This window comes from Hemitrygon akajei, chromosome 11 (assembly GCF_048418815.1).
Source record: "Hemitrygon akajei chromosome 11, sHemAka1.3, whole genome shotgun sequence".
Lineage (NCBI taxonomy): Eukaryota > Metazoa > Chordata > Chondrichthyes > Myliobatiformes > Dasyatidae > Hemitrygon > Hemitrygon akajei.
In genome coordinates this window covers 1,797,985-1,820,888 of record NC_133134.1, presented here as the reverse complement: position 1 = coordinate 1,820,888, position 22,904 = coordinate 1,797,985, and the positions used below count along the sequence as shown (strand labels likewise).

The 22,904-nt window shown below is 44.0% G+C and overlaps 1 protein-coding gene across 7 annotated transcripts in view; it reads right to left on the bottom strand.

Annotated features, from left to right (window-relative positions):
- Positions 1-819, bottom strand: part of tedc2 (tubulin epsilon and delta complex 2) — a 28,970-nt gene extending 28,151 nt beyond the window's left edge. For 5 of the 7 annotated variants that reach the window (XM_073060005.1, XM_073060002.1, XM_073060007.1 and 2 more), the window contains exons 1-2: positions 750-805; positions 488-666 (exon numbers count right to left, since the gene is read on the bottom strand). In XM_073060005.1, coding sequence (XP_072916106.1) covers positions 488-666; positions 750-791 — 221 coding nt within the window. In that variant the 5' untranslated portion in view covers positions 792-805. Of the gene's footprint in view, positions 1-487; positions 667-749 lie in introns of those variants that run through there. The other 2 variants (XM_073060006.1, XM_073060009.1) reach the window with 2 other exon arrangements.
- Between the last annotated feature and the right edge of the window lie 22,085 nt (positions 820-22,904).

Genomic DNA, 22,904 nt, shown 5'->3' with positions numbered 1-22,904 from the left:
ATTGGGTTGAGAGGGATAATAAATCAGCCATATTGGAATGGCAGACTTGATGGGCTGAATAGCTAAAATTCTGCTCCTCTATCTTGTGATTTTACAGCTACAATACTCATTGCATCGGGATTTTAGGGAGCAGCAGGGACAGGGGTGGGGGTTTAGAGGATGTGGAGTTGGAGGGAATGGGGAGAGGATTCGGGGCTGGGGGTTTAGAGGGTGAGGGGAGGGGGATGAGGACGGGGGGTGAATAGAGAGGGAAAGGAGCAAGGGGTGGGGAGGGGAGAGGATGGGAGGAGTGGAGGGTGTTGACAGAGGTGCAGAAGATGGTTAGCGATTTGGAGGGGAAGGGGAGGACAGAAGAGGTGGGAGGAGGGTGCGGGTGTTGTGTGTGAAGAGGAAGCTCATGGTTGGAATTCCTGTGGTTACCGAACAACACGGGGTTGGGTGGTCACTAAGGACTGACAGTGGGTGTGTTTGTACCGGAAACACTGACCCGGGTTGGACGGTCCCGCTCCACCGTCCCCGATTCTCCCGGAGCCGCCGCTCCTCGTCGCCGCTTCGCTTCGCCACCTCAGCCAGCGCCCGGCTCAGCCTGTCGAACAGAGAGAGCGTCAGTGCCGGAGGCTGATGAGGGAGCGCCGCAAGTGTTCGTGTGTGTGGGGAGATTAATGAGGGAGCGCCGGAAGTGTTCGAGCGTGTGGGGAGATTAATGAGGGAGCGCCGGAAGTGTTCGTGCGTGTGGGGGGAATTAATGAAGGAGCGCCCCAATACCTCAACGCGCTGCCGGCAGGCAACATGGCGGCACCTTGTCCCGGCGTGCACCGCAACCGCTATGGCCCCGCCTCGCGCGGTAATTTCCGGTATTGGTGCCTTGGCCCCGCAAACCAACGGGGGGGGGGGGGGTCAGCCAGGGGTCACCTGAGGTTCAGTTAGGGGTCAGCCAGAGATCAGCGCCTGGTCAGATCTTTCCAATGATTTTAAATTCCCCCCTGGCCCTCATTATCTTATTTTCACCGTGGACGTCCAGTTCCAATACACCGCCATCCCCCACCAGAAGGCCTCAAAGCTCTCCGTTTCTTTCTGGACACCAGAACCAACCAGTTACCCTTCAGAACCACTCTCCTCCGTCTAGCAGAACTTATCCTCACTCTTAATAATTTCTCCATTGGCTCCTCCTCACTTCCTTCAAACTAAAGGTGTAGCCAAGGGAACTCATTTGCGTGGGTCCTAGCAATGCCTGCCTTTTTGTCCGCTATGTGGAACAGTCTGTTCCAAGCCTACGCTGGTGTCCATCACCCACTTTTCCTATGCTATACTGACGACTGCTTTGGTGCTGTTTCCTGCACCCACGCGGAGCTAATTGACTTCATCAACTTTGCCTCCAATTTCCACCCTGTCCTCAAATGCACCTGGCCCTTTTCTGACACCTCCCTCCCCTTTCTCAACTTTACTGTGTCTATTTCTGGAGACAGCTTATCTATTGATGTCTATTATAAACCCACGGACTCTTACAGCTACCTGGAGTACACCTCATCCCACCCTACCTCATCCCCTTCTCTCAATTCCTCTGTCTCCTCCACATTTGCTCTCAGGATAAGGCTTTTCATTCTAGAATGAAAGGAGATGTCCTCCTTTTTCAAAGAAAGGGGCTTCCCTTCGTCCCCCATTGTCAGAAACGAGCCACGCTCCCGAATAATGGCTTCAAGACAAATTCAAGGAAACAAAGTTTATTAACAGTTCTGCAGAGCTGGGCCCCTTCAGAGAAGGGAACCCTGAACCTTACAGGGCAGCAGGTTTTATCCTTCTTCCTTACCACCCCTCCTCCCTTATCCCATTCCATATTTGGAGTTGTTTTTTTACACATTTCTGTAAAACAATAGTCCATATCTCAGGACTTCAATGATTCCACAAGCAAGTAATCTCGTCAGGGCTTCTGCATTCCTGCTTATCAGACATAATTAAATCACATTTGTCCCTAGACATAATTAAATCACATTTGTCCTTTGACTTTAAATCAGACCTCTTTCAGAAACGCACATCTTAATTTTGAATCTTACACCCATCAACACTACCTTCAACCGCATCTCTTCCATTTCAAGCACATCTGCTCTTACTCCATTCTCCCACCACTCTACCATGGATAGGGTTCCTCTTGTCCTCACCTACCACCCCACCAGCCTCCTCGTCCATCACATAACTCTCTGCAACTTCCACCATCTCCAACTGGATCCCACCACCAATCACATCTTTGCCTACCCCCTCCCCACTTTTTCTTTCCACAGGAATCACTCCCTATATGACTCCTTTCTCCTTTTGTCCTTCCCCACTGATCTCCCTCTTGGCACTTATGCTTGCAAGCGAAACAAGCGCTACACCTGCCCTTACACCTCCTCCCTCACTACCGTTCAGGGCACCAAACAGTCCTTCCAGGTGAGGCGGCACTTCACCCGTGAGTCTGTAGGGGTCATATACTGTATCCAGTGTTCCCGGTATGGCCTCCTGTATATCAGTGAGACCCAACACAGATTGAGAGACAGCTTCACCGAGCACTTACGCTCCATCCACCAGAAGAAGCAGCATCTCCCAGTGACCACCCATTTTAATTCCACTTCCCACTCCCATTCCATTCCAATATGTCAATCCATGGCCGTTTTCCTTTCTACCATGGCCTTCTGTCTTCTCCTATCAGACTCCCCCTTCTCCAGCCCTGTATCTCTTTCACCGATCAACTTCCCAGCTCTTTACTCCATCCCTCCCCCTCCCGGTTTCACCTATCATCTGGTGTTTCTCCCCCCCCCCCCCCCCGCCCAACCTTTTAAATCTACTCCTCATCTTCTTTTCTCCAAGCCTGCTGAAGGGTGTCGGCCCGAAACGTCAACTGTACTTCTTCCTATAGATGCTGCCTGGCCTGCTCTGTTCCACCAGCATTTTGTGTGTGTTGCTTGAATTTCCAGCATCTGCAGATTTCCTCGTGTTTACATACTTAAGTCACTCAGTTATTTCTTTCTCTCTTTTGTCTTTGGCATTTACCCATTCTTTGTAAACTCTGTCTAGGCTAATAGAACTTCCATCCAATTGATAGCTTTTGATTCTCATTAACATATTCAAATGACGTTCACCTAAACGGTTCCTCAGCTTGTTTTTGAGTTGATTCATTAGGCTAAAACCTCTTCTCACAGTCTGCACTAGACGCAAGAAAGGTTCCCCCAATGTCCATCAACTGTGCAAGGTCACAAAACTGTTCATTTTGAAGTACAAGTACCACCATTTGAGCAAAGTTACTTGCCAAATGACCTTAAGCAAGGCACTTAACCACACATTGCTCTAGTCCACCCAGCTGAAAATGGGTAGCGGCAAAATGCTGGGGGTTAACCTCGCGATAGACTGGCGTCCTATCTGGGGGGGGGGGGGGGGGAAGTCTCGTACTCTCAGTCGCTTCACGCCACGGAAACCGGCATAAGCACCAGCCTGATGAGCCTATATGGCTCAGGACAGACTTTAACTTTAACTTTTAACTTGCCAAATGAACTTCAAAAAGTCAAGTTGCCCATTTCTTTCCATTAGCAAATTCTCCAGAAAATTTTGCCTTATGACAATACAAACAAATAACTCCAGTTTCCAAATCACATGTAAATATTTCTCGTAGCTGAGTGTTAATGTCCTCATGAGCTTTTGGTGTAGCAGTTTCTGCTATTTTGTTAAGCCATTCAACTTTAAACAAATTTTAAGTTCTTTTGCGCTTCACGCCCTTCGCTTCTTTTGAATTCAACATAGTGAATCAATATTTTTTGCAATAAAAACTTAGTAAGCTAGCTACAGGATTTGAAACAGATCTTGATAAACTTTACGATATGAACACTGTCCGCCAAAGATGGCTGCCACCGTGATGCAGCTGTACAAACCGGAACAGGAAAGGTGAGGTGACGTAAACTAGTGATGTACATTGTGGTATTTGAAAAACCAACTAACTAGTTAACAGAAATATTTAGCTAAAAGATTATTTTCAGTAAGTATAATTATTAATTACTACATTATTTTAGGTAACTAACCTTTTGTGCGCACATTAATTTCCTTTGTGCGCTGGTTGAAAAACGTGTGTGCACGCGCATAGCTTAGCGGGAACATAGGCCTCCACTCCTCAGTAAAGCAGACGTTACCGTGAGCAGAGACATGCCCCCACCCCTTGGTAAAGCAGACGTTGCTGTGAGCAGAGACATGCCCCCACCCCCCAGTAAAGCAGACTTTACCGTGAGCAGAGACATGCCCCCACCCCCCAGTAAAGCAGACTTTACCGTGAGCAGAGACATGCCCCCACCCCCCAGTAAAGCAGACTTTACCGTGAGCAGAGACATGCCCCCACCTCCCAGTAAAGCAGACGTTGCCGTGAGCAGAGACATGCCCCCACCCCCCAGTAAAGCAGACTTTACCGTGAGCAGAGACATGCCCCCACCCCCCAGTAAAGCAGACTTTACCGTGAGCAGAGACATGCCCACACCCCCCAGTAAAGCAGACTTTACCGTGAGCAGAGACATGCCCCCACCCCCCAGTAAAGCAGACGTTGCCGTGAGCAGAGACATGCCCCCACCCCCCAGTAAAGCAGACTTTACCGTGAGCAGAGACATGCCCCCACCCCCCAGTAAAGCAGACTTTACCGTGAGCAGAGACATGCCCCCACCCCCTCAGTAAAGCAGACTTTACCGTGAGCAGAGACATGCCCCCACCCCCCAGTAAAGCAGACTTTACCGTGAGCAGAGACATGCCCCCACCGCCCTGGTAAAGCAGACTTTACCGTGAGCAGAGACATGCCCCCACCCCCCAGTAAAGCAGACTTTACCGTGAGCAGAGACATGCCCCCACCCCTCAGTAAAGCAGACTTTACCGTGAGCAGAGACATGCCCCCACCCCCCAGTAAAGCAGACTTTACCGTGAGCAGAGACATGCCCCCACCCCCCAGTAAAGCAGACTTTACCGTGAGCAGAGACATGCCCCCACCCCCCAGTAAAGCAGACTTTACCGTGAGCAGAGACATGCCCCCACCCCCCAGTAAAGCAGACGTTGCTGTGAGCAGAGACATGCCCCCACCCCTTGGTAAAGCAGACGTTACCGTGAGCAGAGACATGCCCCCACCCCTCAGTAAAGCAGACTTTACCGTGAGCAGAGACATGCCCCCACCCCCCAGTAAAGCAGACTTTACCGTGAGCAGAGACATGCCCCCACCCCCCAGTAAAGCAGACTTTACCGTGAGCAGAGACATGCCCCCACCCCCCAGTAAAGCAGACGTTGCTGTGAGCAGAGACATGCCCCCACCCCTTGGTAAAGCAGACGTTACCGTGAGCAGAGACATGCCCCCACCCCCCAGTAAAGCAGACTTTACCGTGAGCAGAGACATGCCCCCACCCCCCAGTAAAGCAGACTTTACCGTGAGCAGAGACATGCCCCCACCCCTTGGTAAAGCAGACATTACCGTGAGCAGAGACATGCCCCCACCCCCCAGTAAAGCAGACGTTACCGTGAGCAGAGACATGCCCCCACCCCTTGGTAAAGCAGACATTACCGTGAGCAGAGACATGCCCCCACCCCCCAGTAAAGCAGACGTTACCATGAGCAGAGACATGCCCCCACCCCTCGGTAAAGCAGACTTTACCGTGAGCAGAGACATGCCCCCACCCCTTGGTAAAGCAGACTTTACCGTGAGCAGAGACATGCCCCCACCCCCCAGTAAAGCAGACATTACCGTGAGCAGAGACATGCCCCCACCCCCCAGTAAAGCAGACTTTACCGTGAGCAGAGACATGCCCCCACCCCCCAGTAAAGCAGACTTTACCGTGAGCAGAGACATGCCCACACCCCCCAGTAAAGCAGACTTTACCGTGAGCAGAGACATGCCCCCACCCCTTGGTAAAGCAGACGTTACCGTGAGCAGAGACATGCCCCCACCCCTCGGTAAAGCAGACGTTACCGTGAGCAGAGACATGCCCCCACCCCTTGGTAAAGCAGACTTTACCGTGAGCAGAGACATGCCCCCACCCCTTGGTAAAGCAGACGTTACCGTGAGCAGAGACATGCCCCCACCCCCCAGTAAAGCAGACTTTACCGTGAGCAGAGACATGCCCCCACCCCTTGGTAAAGCAGACATTACCGTGAGCAGAGACATGCCCCCACCCCCCAGTAAAGCAGACGTTACCGTGAGCAGAGACATGCCCCCACCCCTTGGTAAAGCAGACTTTACCGTGAGCAGAGACATGCCCCCACCCCTTGGTAAAGCAGACTTTACCGTGAGCAGAGACATGCCCCCACCCCCCAGTAAAGCAGACTTTACCGTGAGCAGAGACATGCCCCCACCCCTTGGTAAAGCAGACGTTGCCGTGAGCAGAGACATGCCCCCACCGTTTATAAAGCAAACTGTGTCTTTCCCAAGAGTTGGCTGCAGAGGTGAGAGGGGTCAGTATGGTGGGCACAGTAAAGCAGAGGTTTACATGGACAGAGTAGCCTGAAGCCGTGCGTTGTCATAAACAGGGCAGACTCAGTCAGGTGCTTCCCCTCCTTCCTCACCACCGTTCAGGGCCCCAAATAATCCTTCCAGGTGAGGCAACACTTGAACTGTGAGTCTGTTGTGGTCATCTACTGTTTCCGGTGCTCCTGGTGTTACAATTTCTCCAGCATCATTTTCTATCGGTCCTATATCTACTCTCACCTGTCTTTTACTCTTTATATACTTGAAAAAGCTTTTTGTGTCCTCTTTGATATTATTTGCTAGCTTCCTTTCATAATTTATCTTTTCTCTCTTAATGATCTTCTTAGTTTCCTTTTGTAAGCTTTTAAAAACTTCCCAATCCTCTGTCTTCCCACTAATTTTTGCTTCCTTGTATGCCCTCTGCTTTGCTTTTACTTTGGCTTTGACTTCTCTTGTCAGCCACGGTTGCATCCTTTTTCCATTCAAAAATTTCTTCTTTTTTGGAATATATCTGTCTTGCACCTTCCTCACTTCTCGCAGAAACTCCAGCTACTGCTGCTCTGCTGTCCTTCCCACTAGTGTCCCTTTCCAGTCAACCTTGGCCAGTTCCTCTCTCATGCTACTGTAATTTCCTTTACTCCACTGCAATACCGACACATCGGATTCCGACTTCTCTTTCTCAAATTTCACAGTGAACTCAATCATGTTATGATCACTGTCTCCTAACAGTTCCTTCACCTCAATCTCTCTAATCACCTCTGGTTCATTACACAACACCCAATCCAGTACAGCCGATCCCCTAGTGGGCTCAACAACAAGCTGTTCTAAAAAGTCATCTCGTAGACATTCTACAAATTCTCTTTCTTGAGATCCAGTGCCGACCTGATTTTCCCAATCCACTCGCATGTTAAAATCCCCTACAATTATCATAACACTGCCCTTCTGGCAAGCCTTTTCTATTTCCTGTTGTAATTTGTAGTCCACATCACTGCAGCTGTTAGGAGGCCTGTATATAACTGCCATCAGGGTCCTTTTACCCCTGCGACTTCTTAGCTCAACCCATAAAGATTCTGCACCTTCCAATCCTATGTCAACTCCTTCTAATGATTTAATATCATTTCTTACTGATAAAGCCACGCCACCCCCTCTATCTACCTGCCTATCCTTCCGAAACACCGTGTACCCTTGGACATTCAGCTCCCAGGGACGTGCATCTTTTAGCCACGTCTCAGTGATGGCCACAATATCATACCTGCCAATCTGTAAATGTACACCAAGATCATCCACCTTATTCCTTATGCTGCGTGCATTTAAGTATAACACCTTAGGTCCAGTATTTAGTACTTTTTGCTTTGATTTCACTGCAACCTTATTGCACTGCAACTCATCCCAATAGCTTCAAATTTGCCCCATCACCTGCCTGTCCTTCCTGACATCTTTACTGCTCACTATCTTAGATTTATTTCTGTTTTTCCCCCTCTTCCGCTCTATCATTCCGGTTCCCATCCCCCTGCCAAATTAGTTTAAACCCTCCCTAACTGCTGTATTTAAATATTTAAACCCTCCCTAACAGCTCTATTAAACCTCCCTGCCAGGATATTTGTCTCCTTCGGGTTCAGGTAAAACCCATCCTTTTTGAACAGGTCATACTTCCACCAGAAGCGATTCCAATGATCCAAGAATCTGAAGCCCTGCCCCCTGCACCAGTCCCTCAGCCACGCATTCATCTGCCTGATCCTACAATTCTTGCCCTCGCTAGCACGTTGCACAGGTGTCAATCCTGAGATTACTACCCAGGAGGTCCTGCTTCTCAGCTCCCTTCCTAACTCCCTGAAATCTCTCTTCAGGACCTCCTCCCTTTTCCTATCTGTGTCATTGGTACCAACATGTACCAAGACAGCTGGCTGCTCGCCCTCTCCCTTCAGGATATTCTGGACCCAATCCGAGACATCCCGTACCCTGGCACCTGAGAGGCAACACACCATGCAGGTATCTCTATCAGGCTCACAGAATCTCCTGTCTGTTCCCCTGACTATGGAATCCACTGTGACTACTGCATTCATCTTCTCCTCCTTCCCTCCTGCACAACAGCGCCAGGCTCAGTGCCAGAGACCCGGTCACCGTGGCCGTCCCCTGTCAGGTCATCCCCCTCAACAGCATCCAAAACGATATACTTGTTGCTGAAGGGGGGCAGCCACAGGGGAGCTCTCCACTATCCGGGCATTTCCCTTCCCTCTGCTGACAGTCACCCAGTTTTCTGACCCCTGTAGCCTAGGGATGACTACCTCCCTGTAGTTCCTGTCTATCACCTCTTCACTTTCCCTAATAAGCAGTGGGTCATGAAGCTGCAGCTCCAGATCCCTAACACGGTCTCCGAGGAGCTGAATCTCGGTTCACCTGGTGCAGATGTGGCCATCAGGGAGGCTGGAGGTCTCCCAGGATTCCCACATCTGACACCCTGAATAAAGCACTAACCCTGCAGACATGCTACCTAATTCTACAGGAATGAAACAAGGAAAAATAAGTCTACTCACCCATTTACCTCGCCAAACACACAAACTTTTTAAGCCGTTAGATGTGTGAGACCTGCTGTTCCTCCGTCTGTCCGGGCCGATTCACCAAGGTGGAAAAAAAGAGTTGGTGCCTCACTCTTGCCTCTTCCCGTTACCGCCTAAGCCCGTTGAGCCAAAGCCCTACACTCTGCTGCCACTCACTCCGCTGCCCGCTGTATAGGGTTGTCTTCTTTTTAAACTTTCCGTGCTGTCCTGTCTATGTCACGCGCCTGTGCAGTCTCACCCTTCTTGTACTTGAAGAAGTTTTTTAAAAAACTGCCTTCCTTCAGAATTTAGCTCTCACACCGCCCTTCTTGTCCCGATCCAAAAATGGAAGAGAAAAAAAATAAACAAGTAAATCAATTACTGTATACGTATATTGAATAGTTTAAGAATCATGCAAAAATAGATATAATATACATTTAAGAAGTGAAGTAGTGTCCAGGAGTTCAATGTCCATTTAAGAATCTGATGGCAGAGGAGAAGAAGCTGTTCCTGAATCGCTGAGTGTGTGCCTTTAAGCTTCTGTACCTCCTACCTGATGGTAACAGTGAGAAAAGGGCATGCCCTGGGTGCTGGGGATCCTTAATAATGAATGCTGCCTTTCTGGAGACACCACTGCTTGAAGATGTTTTTGGATCGGGACAAGAAAGGCTAGTACCCAAGATGGAGCCGAGTAAATTTACAACCTTCTGCAGCTTCTTTTGGTCCTGTGCAGTAGCCCCTCCATACCAGACAGTGATGCAGCCTGTCAGAATGCTCTCCACAGTACATCTATAGAAGTTTTTGAGTGTATTGTTGACATACTAAATCTCTTCAAACTCCTAATAAAGCTGTCTTGCCTTCTTTATAACTGCACTGATATGTTGGGAGCAGGTTAGATCCTCAGAGATCTTGACACCCAGGAACTTGAAGCTGCTCACTCTCTCCACTTCTGATCCCTCTATGAGGATTGGTATGTGTTCCTTCATCTTACCCTTCCTGAGGTCCACAATCAGCTCTTTCATCTCACTGATGTTGAGTGCCAGGTTGTTGCTATGACACCACTCCACTATTTGGCATATCTCACTCCTGTATGCCCTCTCGTCACCACTTGAGATTCTACCAACAATGGTTGTATCGTCAGCAAATTTATAGATGGTATTTGAGCTATGCCTATCCACATGGTCATGTGTATATAGAGAGTAGAGCAGTGGGCTAAGTTCACACCCCTGAGGTGCACCAGTGTAGATCGGCAGCGAGGAGGAGATGTTATCACCAATCTGCACAGATTGTGGTCTTCTGGTTAGGAAGTTGAGGATCCAATTGCAGAGGGAGGTACAGAGGCCCAGGTTCTGCAACTTTTCAATCAGGATTGTGGGAATGATGGTATTAAATGCTGAGCTATAGTTGATGAGCAGCATCCTGACGTAGGTGTTTGTGTTGTCCAGGTGGTCTAAAGCCCTGTGAAGAGCCATTTAGATTGCGTCTGCTGTTGATCTATTGTGGTGACAGGCAAATTGAAGTGACAAGAACCCATGAACACTACATTGCTGTATTTTTTTCTTCTTGTTTTGCACTAATTACTTTTAAAATTTAATTTTATTTTATATATACTTCTTATTGTAATTTATAGTTGTTTTATTATTATGTATTGCAATGTACTGCCACAAAACAACACATTTCACGACATATGCCAGTGATGTTAAACCTGATTCTGATTCAAATTCTGAAGACGTGTTTTATCAATGAGTGAGCTGGGATAGGGTGTTAACACATGATGTGGGGCACTGGTAATGCTCTATAACTGCTCACTGAAGTCACGGTAGAGGCATTTCAAAGCTTGATGCAGAGATCAGTTCTCACTGAGACAAGCTTACTCAACACTAAAGAGCTGGTCGCAAATGGTGTAGGTTGGGGTGAATCTCGGTCAGAAAACGTAAGTGAAGTTTCTGGAGCCATTGGTTACACCAGATATTCACTTTGCCAGATCTTGTTCCAACACCAGAAAGTGGCAGCTGAGTAATTTCCTGGTGCTTGAGAGAACAGGAGCTCTGAAGAGTGAATGGCAAACATGGCAAGTGTTGGTCTTTGTCCTTTGGCGTGAGGAATGTTTCTGCTGGGAATGTGAATCTGGAGTTTGCTGCAGGTAGCAACCGAACAACTCCGAATTTAAGGATATCATCTGATGTAAAACTCCATAATTTCATGGTTCAAGCGGTAAGTTTAAAAACAACAGGAAAGGAGAGGAACTGCTTCCAAATATTTAAGAAGGTGGAAGAAGTAAAATTCACAAGACTAAATCAAAGTTGGCTAAAATATAAAGATAAATATTTTCAGAAGTGTTTATTGAGTGAAGTATTAAAGGAAATGGAGGGAATTTATTTTTAGATGTGTTCATAGTTGGTTAAATCAATTATAGTAACTTATTTAGTTGTGGTTCCTGTTTGAGAGGACTATTAAAATGATTTCATTTGTTTGAACGTTCTGTTGTGTTAATTTTCCTACAATTTTATTGATTGTCGTCCCTGCCTTATGCAACAGGACCACTTAGGATTCCTCCGTTAACAATACATTTCACCCTTTGAGCTAACAAATTGATTGATTGATTGATTGATAGACAGTGCGGAAGGGGTCTTTCTGGCCATTTGAGCCGTGCTGACCATTAACCTCCCCCCCCCCAATTTAATCCTAGCCTGATCACGGAACAACTTACAATGATGAATTAACATACCACCCGGTACATCTTTGGACGATGGGAGGAAACCAGAGCACCCGGAGAAAACCCACGAAGTCACAGGGAAATGCACTAACTCCTTACAGCAGTGATGGGTCACTGGTACTGTAAAGCATTGTGCTAACCACTACACAACCATGCTGCAATGAGTGGGTTAGTCAGGGACAACAGCCAGAGTACAAACAAGGAAAGCACACCTCTCTTTGCTCAGCTGAGCAGGAGCAGCAGGAACCCATAGTGATCAGGAAATACAGAGAAACACACACAAAGGGTCTCTGTGCAAAACATCGATTGTACTCTTTTCCATAGATGCTGAGCTCCTCCAGCATTTTGTGTGCATTGCTTGGAGTTCCAGTATCTGCAGATTTTCTCTTGTAGGCAATGCAAAGATCCTTGTTTGAATGAGGTGAGTGGTGGAACAGCCACCAGTTCATCACTGGCACGATGGAAACGCAGTAAATAGAGAGATCGTTTGCGTTAGAAGCTGCTATCATATTGTGTGTCTTCATGGTTCAGATCAACATAGAACATAGAATATAAAATGTAGAACATAGAACATTATGGCACAGTATAGGCCCTTCAGCCCACAATGAAGCACTGAACTTTATAAATTTACTCTGAAAAATCTAACCCTATCTCTCCTACACAGCCCGGAACCCTCCAATTTTCTAAAATCCATGTGCCTATCTAAGATTCCCTTAAATGTCCCGAATGAATCTGCCTCTACCACCACCCCTGGCAGGATGTTCTACACCCCCACCATACTCTGTCTAAAAACACTACTTCTGAAATCTCACCTATACTTTCCTCCAATCGCCTTAAAATGATGCCCCCTGCTGTTAGCCATTTCCACCCTGGGAAAAAGTCTCTGGATATCTCTGGTTATCCACTCGGTCTATGCCTCCTATCATCTTGTCCTCCTCTAACAATTCATTGTCCTTCTCTCCAAAAACAAAATCCCTAGCTCGCTCAACCTTTATCTTGTGGTCCACACTTTCCATCAGTCACTGTGTCTGTTGTCCATCTTCTGGACCAAGACTACAGTAGTGTTCAGACATGGGTGGCATTCTCAGGATTGCTGCCAGTGCTACGTGATAGTGATGGTAAGAATTGGAGGAGATGGCAGTTGAATGCATGGCTGAGGAGTTGGTGCAGGAGGCAGGGTTTTAGATTTTTGGATCATTGGGATCTCTTCTGGGGAAGGTGGGACCTGTACAGATTGGATGGGTTGCACCTGAACTCGAGGGGGAGCAATATCCTTGCTGGTAGGTTTGCTAGCATGGTTCGGGAGGGTTTAAACTAATTTGCAAGGGGGATGGGACCCAGAGCGATAGAGCAGTGAACGAAGTGCATGGAGTAAAGCCAGATGTAACATATAGAGAGGCTTTGAGGAAAGAGCAGCAGAATAAAGGGTATAAAGGTAGTAAGGTAGAAGGGCTAAAGTGTGTGTACTTCAATGCAAGAAGCATCAGGAACAGAGGTGATGAACTGAGAGCTTGGATACATACATGGAATTATGATGTAGTGGCCATTACAGAGACTTGGCTGGCACTGGGGCAGGAATGGATTCTCAATATTCCTGGATTTCAGTGCTTTAAAAGGGATAGAGTGGGGGGAAAAGGGAGGAGGGGTGGCATTACTGGTCTGGGATACTATTACAGCTACAGAAAGGGTGGGTAATGTAGCAGGATCCTCTTTTGAGTCAGTATGGGTGGAAGTCAGGAACAGGAAGGGAGCACTTACTCTATTGGGGGTATTCTATAGGCCCCCTGGTAGCAGCAGAGATAGCGAGGAGCAGATTGGCAGGCAGATTTTGGAAAGGTGCAAAAATAACAGGGTTGTTATCATGGGTGACTTTAACTTCCCTAATATTGATTGGCACTTGATTAGTTCCAAGGGTTTAGATGGGGCAGAGTTTGTTAAGTGTGTCCAGGATGGATTCCTGTCACAGTATGTTGACAGACCGACTAGGGGGAATGCCATACTAGATCTAGTATTAGGTAACGAACCGGGTCAGGTCACAGATCTGTCAGTGGGTGAGCATCTGGAGGACAGTGATCACTGCTCCCTGACCTTTAGCATTATCACGGAAATGGATAGAATCAGAGAGGATAGTAAAATTTTTAATTGGGGAAGGGCAAATTATGAGGCTATAAGGCTAGAACTTGCGGGTGTGAATTGGGATGATGTTTTTGCAGGGAAATGTACTATGGACATGTGGTCGATGTTTAAGGATCTCTTGCAGCATGTTAGGGATAAATTTGTCCTGGTGAGGAAGATAAAGAATGGTAGGGTGAAGGAACCATGGGTGACAAGTGAAGTGGAAAATCTAGTCAGGTGGAAGAAGGCAGCATACATGAGGTTTAGGAAGCAAGGATCAGATGGGTCTATTGAGGAATATAGGGTAGCAAGAAAGGAGCTTAAGAAGGGGCTGAGGAGAGCAAGAAGGGGGCATGAGAAGGCCTTGGCGAGTAGGGTAAAGGAAAACCCCAAGGCATTCTTCAATTATGTGAAGAACAAAAGGATGACAGGAGTGAAGGTAGGACCGATTAGAGATAAAGGTGGGAAGATATGCCCGGAGGCTGTGGAAGTGAGCGAGGTCCTCAATGAATACTTCTCTTTGGTATTCAACACTGAGAGGGAACTTGATGATGGTGAGGACATTATGAGTGAGGTTGATGTTCTGGAGCATGTTGATATTAAGGGAGAGGAGGTGTTGGAGTTGTTAAAATACATTAGGATGGATAAGTCCCCGGGACCTGATGGAATATTCCCCAGGCTGCTCCACGAGGCGAGGGAAGAGATTGCTGAGCCTCTGGCTAGGATCCTTATGTCCTCGTTGTCCACGGGAATGGTACCGGAGGATTGGAGGGAGGCGAATGTTGTCCCCTTGTTCAAAAAAGGTAGTAGGGATAGTCCAGGTAATTATAGACCAGTGAGCCTTACGTCTGTGGTGGGAAAGCTGTTGGAAAAGATTCTTAGAGATAGGATCTATGGGCATTTAGAGAATCATGGTCTGATCAGGGACAGTCAGCATGGCTTTGTGAAGGGCAGATCGTGCCTAACAAGCCTGATAGGGTTCTTTGAGGAGGTGACCAGGCATATAGATGAGGGTAGTGCAGTGGATGTGATCTACACGGATTTTAGTAAGGCATTTGACAAGGTTCCACACGGTAGGCTTATTCAGAAAGTCAGAAGACATGGGATCCAGGGAAGTTTGGCCAGGTGGATTCAGAATTGGCTTGCCTGCAGAAGGCAGAGGGTCATGGTGGAGGGAGTACATTCAGATTGGAGTGTTGTGACTAGTGGTGTCCCACAAGGATCTGTTCTGGGACCTCTACTTTTTGTGATTTTTATTAACGACCTGGATGTGGGGGTAGAAGGGTGGGTTGGCAAGTTTGCAGATGACACAAAGGTTGATGGTGTTGTAGATAGTGTAGAGGATTGTCAAAGATTGCAGAGAGACATTGATAGGATGCAGAAGTGGGCTGAGAAGTGGCAGATGGAGTTCAACCCAGAGAAGTGTGAGGTGGTACACTTTGGAAGGACAAATTCCAAGGCAGAGTACAAGGTAAATGGCAGGATACTTGGGAGTGTAGAGAAGCAGAGGGATCCAGGGGTATATGTCCACAGATCCCTGAAAGTTGCTTCACAGGTAGATAGGGTAGTTAAGAAAGCTTATGGGGTGTTAGCTTTCATAAGTTGAGGGATAGAGTTTAAGAGATGCGATGTAATGATGCAGCTCTATAAAACTCTAGTTAGACCACACTTGGAGTACTGTGTCCAGTTCTGGTCGCCCCAGTATAGGAAGGATGTGGAAGCATTGGAAAGGGTACAGAGGAGATTTACCAGGATGCTGCCTGCTTTAGAGAGTATGGATTATGATCAGAGATTAAGGGAGCTAGGGCTTTACTCTTTGGCGAGAAGGAGGATGAGAGGAGACATGATAAAGGTGTACAAGATATTAAGAGGAATAGACAGAGTAGACAGCCAGCGCCTCTTCCCCAGGGCACCACTGCTCAGTACAAGAGGACATGGCTTTAAGGTAAGGGGAGGGAAGTTCAAGGGGGATATTAGAGGAAGGTTTTTCACTCAGAGAGTGGTTGATGCATGGAATGCACTGCCTGAGTCAGTGGTGGAGGCAGATACACTAGTGAAGTTTAAGAGACTACTAGACAGGTATATGGAGGAATTTAAGGTGGGGGGTTATATGGGAGGCAGGGTTTGTGAGTTGGCACAACATTGTGGGCCGAAGGGCCTGTAATGTGCTGTACTATTGTATATTCTATGTTCTATGATGCTACAAGCAGCAGCTCATGTGGAAGACGCCTCACTGTGCAAATCTGTGCTGAAGCACCATCTTGTATTGGTTTGGTCTGAATGTTGAGTGTGTGTGAAAAACCCTTGGTCACAGCTAGAGTTCAAATGCTCAAAGTTCAAAGTAAATTTATGACCAAAGTACACATATGTCACCAGATACTACCCTGAATTCATTTTCTTACAGGCATACACAGCAAATACAAAGAAACAAAGTAATTAAAGCGCCAAGATTTTTGTGCTTTTATGAAAAAACAAATTCAATTTTTTTTGGATACAAATCTACATTCAGTTGAGGATAAAATTGTATTATGGGAAGCGATGAAAGCATATTTAAGGGGTCAGATTATAATTTATACATCTAAAATTAAGAAGGAATACACAGCAGAAATAGATCAATTGGAAAAAGATATCATAAAGTTAGAAAAAGAATCTCAAAGATATATGACAGAAGAAAAACGAAGACAACTTGTTAATAAAAAACTACAATATAATACACTCCAGACATATTGTACAGAAAAAGTAATTATGAGAACTAAACAGAAATATTACGAACTAGGTGAAAGATCACATAAAATTCTTGCTTGGCAGTTGAAAACAGAACAGGCTTCTAAAACAATAAATACAATTAGAACAAGTGTAAATAAGGTTACTTATAAGCCTTTAGAAATTAAAGAAACTTTAAAAATTTTTTATACTGAACTATATCAATCAGAATCACAAAATAAGATTGCTGAGATAGATAAATTTTTATCACAAATAACCCTTCCAAAATTAAATTTGGAAGAACAGAAAGGATTAGATATGCCCTTTACATTAAAAGAGGTTGAAGAAGCTTTAGGATCACTTCAGAGTAATAAATCCCCAGGAGAAGATGGTTTTCCTCCTGAATTTTATAAAAAATTTAAAGATTTATTAATTCCTCCTTTTATGGGAATTAATATACCAAGTGGAAAGAATGCATAAATTCCCACAATCTTTTTTAACAGCGATCATAACTGTATTGCCAAAAAAAGATAGAGATCCTTTAAAACCAACATCATATAGGCCTATTTCTTTGTTGAATACAGATTATAAAATACTAGCAAAATTTTATCTAATAGAATATCTAAATATTTACCAAAATTAATACATATGGATCAAACAGGTTTTATTAAAAACAGACAATCAATGGATAATATAACCCAGTTACTTAGTATAATTCATTTGGCACAAAAAAGAGAGGAAATGAATGTGGCAGTTGCTTTGGATGCAGAAAAAGCATTTGATAGATTGGAATGGGATTTTTTATTTAAGGTATTGGAAAAATATGAGTTAGGAAAATCTTTTATACAATGGATTAAAACTTTAAATACTAATCCTCAAGCTAAAGTAGTTACAAATGGTCAGATTTCAACACCATTTTGTTTAACGAGGTCAACTGGACAAGGCTGCCCATTATCACCTGCTTTATTTGTATTGGCAATAGAACTATTAGCTGAATTAATTAGAACAGATTCAGATATTGGGGGCTTTAGAGTTAATCAAGAAGAATATAAGATTAATTTATTTGCTGATGATGTTTTGATTTATTTAACAAACCCATTGCAATCTTTGCAAAGATTACCTTTTAGATTGGAAGAATATGGGAAAGTATCAGGGTATAAAGTAAATTGGGATAAAAGTGAAATTTTACCCCTTACCAAAGGAAATTATAATCAATGTCGATTAGCAACTTAATTTTGATGGTCAATAAATGGGATAAAATATTTAGGTATTAGAGTTGATAATGATGTAAAAAATTTATATATACAAAATTATTTGCCATTATTAAAAAAATAAAAGAGGATCTTGATAAATGGATGATGTTACCAATAACATTAATAGGTAGAGTTAATGCTGTAAAAATGAATATATTTCCTAAATTGCAATATTTATTTCAAACTTTACCAATACAATTACCTCAGAAGTTTTTTCAAGAACTGAATAAATATGTAAGGAAATTTCTTTGGAAAGGAAAGATGTCAAGAATATCATTGGAAAAATTGACATGTAAATTTGATTTAGGAGGGTTACAACTTCCAAATTTTAAGAATTATTATAAAGCAAATCAACTTAGATTTATTGCGTCTTTTTTTGATGAAGAAAAACCGGCATGGATTAGAATAGAATTAGATAAGATAGGAGAAAATACGCCAGAAGATTTTATATATAAATGGGAATCCAAATGGATACGGGAAAAAAAAGAATCTCCTATATTAAGACACTTGATTGATTTATGGAATAAGGTAAATATGGATGATGAGATAAAGAAATCTTTATTAGCAAAAAGAATTTTAATTCAAAATAGGCTTATTCCTTTTACAATGGATAATAAACTTTTACATAATTGGTTCCAAAAGGGGATTAAATATATAGGTGATTGTTTTGAAGGAGGTATATTGATGTCATTTGATCAATTAAAAAATAAATATAAAATATCAAATAACACTTTTTTCTGTTATTTTCAATTAAAAGCCTATTTACGAGAAAAGCTGGGTCAAACAATGTTGATACCAAAACCTAGTGAAATAGAAATATTAAATCAGAAAGGAAAATTTAAAAAATTTACATCTTGTATGTATAATGTGATTCAAAAACAGACAATTAAATTAGGAATTCATAAATCAAGACAAAATTGGGAATCTGATTTGAATGTTAAAATTGATGGAAAAAACTGGTCAAGATTATGTTCTGATAGTATGAGAAATACTATAAATGTTTGACTTAGATTAATACAATATAATTTTTGACATCAATTATATATAACACCACAGAAAATAAATAGATTAAATTCAAATATGTCTGACCAATGTTTTCGATGTAATCAAGAAATTGGTACTTTTTTACATTCTACTTGGTCTTGTTTTAAAATTCAACCATTTTGGATAAATTTAAGACTTTTATTGGAACAAATTACTGGAGTACAACTCCCACATAGTCCACTATTATTTTTATTAGGAGACATTGAAGGGACAATACCGAAACTTAAATTGAATAAGTATCAGAAAAAATTTATAAAAATTGCATTGGCAGTAGCCAAAAAAGTTATCGCAGTTACTTGGAAATCTGATTTATATTTAACTATGGATCATTGGAATAATGAAATACATAGTTGTATTCCACTTGAAAAAATTACGTATAATCTAAGAAATGAATATGATATATTTTTGAAAATTTGGTTCCCATACTTACAAAAGATAGGATTAAATACATAGGTCCTTTGAAGATAAATTTATAAAGTAATTGGGGAAAGTAAAAATAAATATCAAAATTATTTTGAACTCCATGGAGCATGTGGGGATCCTCTGATATCCAGACAATCTTTCTCTTCTTTCCTTTTTTTTCTTTCTTTAGATAAGGGTTAAGGGGGGGGGGTCAATATTATTTTTCTTACTATTTTATCATCACATTTATTCTTTGTAATTTCTAAAATTTAATAAATAAATAAATAAATAAGAAAGAAAGAAAGAAACAAAGTAATAATAAAAATCAAGCAATAAATATTGAAAAAAAGAGTCCTTGAAAGTGAGTTATCCCATCTGATTCTAGAGCCTGATGGTTAAGGGCCAATAACTGTTCTTATAAGACCATAAGATATGGGAGCAAAATTAGGTCATTCAGCTCACTGGGTTTGTTCTACAATTGTATCATGGCTGATTTATTATTCCCCCTCAAACCCATTCTTCTGCCTTCTCCCTGTAACTTTTGACTAACCAAGAGCTAAGCTGACTAACCTCAAATATACACAATGAAATGGCCTTCACAACTGTCTGTGACAATGAATTCCAGATTCACCACCCTCAAGCTAAAGATTTTTTCTCCTCAACTTTGTTCCAAATGTACATTCCTCTGTTCTGAGGCTGTGCCTGCTGGTCCTAGACTCCCCCACTATAAAAAAAAACATCCCCTCCACATCCACTCTACCTAGGCCTTTCAATACTCAATAGGTTTTGATAGATCTTCCCTTTATTGTTCTAAACTCCAGCGAGTACAGGCCCAGAGTCATCAAACACTCCTCATGTGTTAACCCTTTCATTCCTGGGATCACTCTCATGAACTTTCTCTGGACCGTCTCCAATGTCAGCACATCTTTTCTTAGATAATGGGACCAAAAATGCTCACAATACTCCAAGTGTGGTCTGACCAGTGCTTTATAAAGCTTCAACATTATATCCTTGCTTCTATGTTTTAGTCCTCTCGAAATGAATGCCAACATCACATTTGCATTCCTCACCACTGACTCAACCTGCAAATTAACCTTTAGGGAATCCTGTACAAGGACTCCTATGCACCTCTGATTTTTTAAACTTTTCCCCATTTCCCCAATTAGAAAATAGTTCTTTATCCCTTGTACTAAAGTGCATGGCCATACACTTCCCTACACTATATTCCATCTAAGACCTTTGGCAGACACTCTGCATCCTCAACTCTACTTGCCTCTCCACTTATTTTTGTATCATCTGCAAACTTGGTCACAAAGCCATCAGCTCCTTCATCCAAATCATTGATATAGGACGAAAAAAGAAGCAGTCCAAATACTGACCCCTGTGGCACACCTCTAGTCACTGGTGGCCAACCAGAAAATACCCCCTTTTTTCCCCACTTTTTGCCACCTGCCAGTCAGGAAAGATACTAACCATGCTAGTATCTTTTTTGCAATATCATTGGCTCTTATGTCCCACAAGTTGATGGTGCACGGGTGCCACTGGCAAGAAAAAGCAGTTCCTAGCAGTCGGCCGATAAACACACATGCAATCCAGTTCATCACCAATTGAATACTGGAAGGCAGCACCAACAGTAGGGGCCAGTCCCCAACACAGCATGGACGCCATGCTACACCATCTCTAAGGCCTTCTCTTGTGGACTGCAGCACCAGGCAAGCCCGTGATCTGAGGTTGAGTCCTCCCTACACCCAAGGCCACGCATCTCCCTTGTTGTGTTGCTCCAATAAACAAGGGAAGTGGACTTGCAGCACCTTACATCATCAATGTCTACCAGGGTCTTGTGATCACAAGAGAAACATCTAAGATGGTGACCCGCTGTCACACCTCATGCTACCTTCACGTACCAATTCTGCCTCTTTCAATGCTTTCCCGTAGCAGGCAGCAACATAGAAGAAGAAGAAAGCTCTTAACTCCGAGTGGAGTCACTGGGACGCCGTCGTGACGGTGTTTTTTTTAGCAGGCTTTCTTGTTTTTACAAGGCCGAGTTGCTAGCTTGACGCTCAACCCAGCACCGATGGAAAGCGTGCAAGGGCGCCAGCTGGATTTGAACTTGGGAGCCTTCACTCCAAAGTCTGGCGCAGATGCCACTACACCACCAGCCAGCAAGGCAGCAACATAGTTCGCACCAAATCCAGTTTCTCCACCAACAAGCTGGGAACATTGATGGGGTAGATCTGCAGTACCTGAAGTTCTTAATGTCTAGCAGTGTACTGTGATCATAAACAATACATTAAAAAAAGACAAAAAACAGCTTTGATAGATAGATAGATAGATACTTTATTCATCCCCATGGGGAAATTCAACATTTTTCCAATGTCCCATACACTTATTGTAGCAAAACTAATTACATACAATATTTAACTCAATATAAATATGCATCTAAAATCACCCTCTCAAAAAGCATTAATAAATATCTTTTAAAAAGTTCTTAAATAGTTTACTAAGAAATACATTGAATGGTAACTTAAGCTCAGTCCTGACCCCGGCACTTTAACATATCCTACCCCTGGCGGTTGAATTGTAAAGCCGAATGGCATTGGGGAGTAATGATCTCTTCATCCTGTCTGAGGAGCATTGCATCGATAGCAACCTGCCGCTGAAGCTGCTTCTCTGTCTCTGGATGGTGCTATGCAGAGGATGTTCAGGGTTTTCCATGATTGACCGTAGCCTACTCAGCGCCCTTCGCTCTGCTACCGATATCATACTCTCCAGTTCTGTGCCCACGACAGAGCCCACCTTCCTTACCAGCTTATTAAGACGTGAGGCGTCCCTCTTCTTAATGCTGCCTCCCCAACACGCCACCACAAAGAAGAGGGCGCTCTCCACAACTGACCTATAGAACATCTTCAGCATCTCACTACAAACATTGAATGATGCCAACCTTCTAAGGAAGTACAGTCGACTCTGTGCCTTCCTGCACAAGGCATCTGTGTAGGCAGTCCAGTCTAGCTTCTCATCTAACTGCACTCCCAGATACTTGTAGGTCTTAACCTGCTCCACACATTCTCCATTAATGATCACTGGCTCCATATGAGGCCTAGATCTCCTAAAGTCCACCACCATCTCCTTGGTCTTGGTGATATTGAGATGCAGGTTTGGTTGGCCCCAGAGAGGCTGCTGCTTCCCAGCGAGCCGCCATCTTCCCAATTTATCTGCATATTAAAACCCCACACAATTACGACAACGTTGTCCATTTTACATGCCGTTACTGTTGGGAGGCCTGTATACAAGTCCTATTAGGGTCTTTTTACCCTTGCAGTTTCTTTACTCTACCCACAAAAGTTCTCATTCTTCCAGTCCTATGTCACCTCTTCCTATTGAGTTGGTTTTATTTTTTACCAACAGAGCAATGCCACCCACTCTGCCTACTTGCCTGTCCTTTTGATACAATGCATATCCTTGGACATTAAACTCCCAGCTATAATCTTCTTTCAGCCATGATTCAGTGATGCCCACAACATCATATATGCCAATCTGTAACTGTACTACAGATCATCTACCTTATTTTGTCTGCTGTGTGCATTTAAATATAACACCTTCAATTCTGTCTTCATCACCCTTTTCAAATTTGTCCCCATTACACTTCAGTTCATCCCAGTGACTGGCCTGTCATCAGCCTGTCCTTG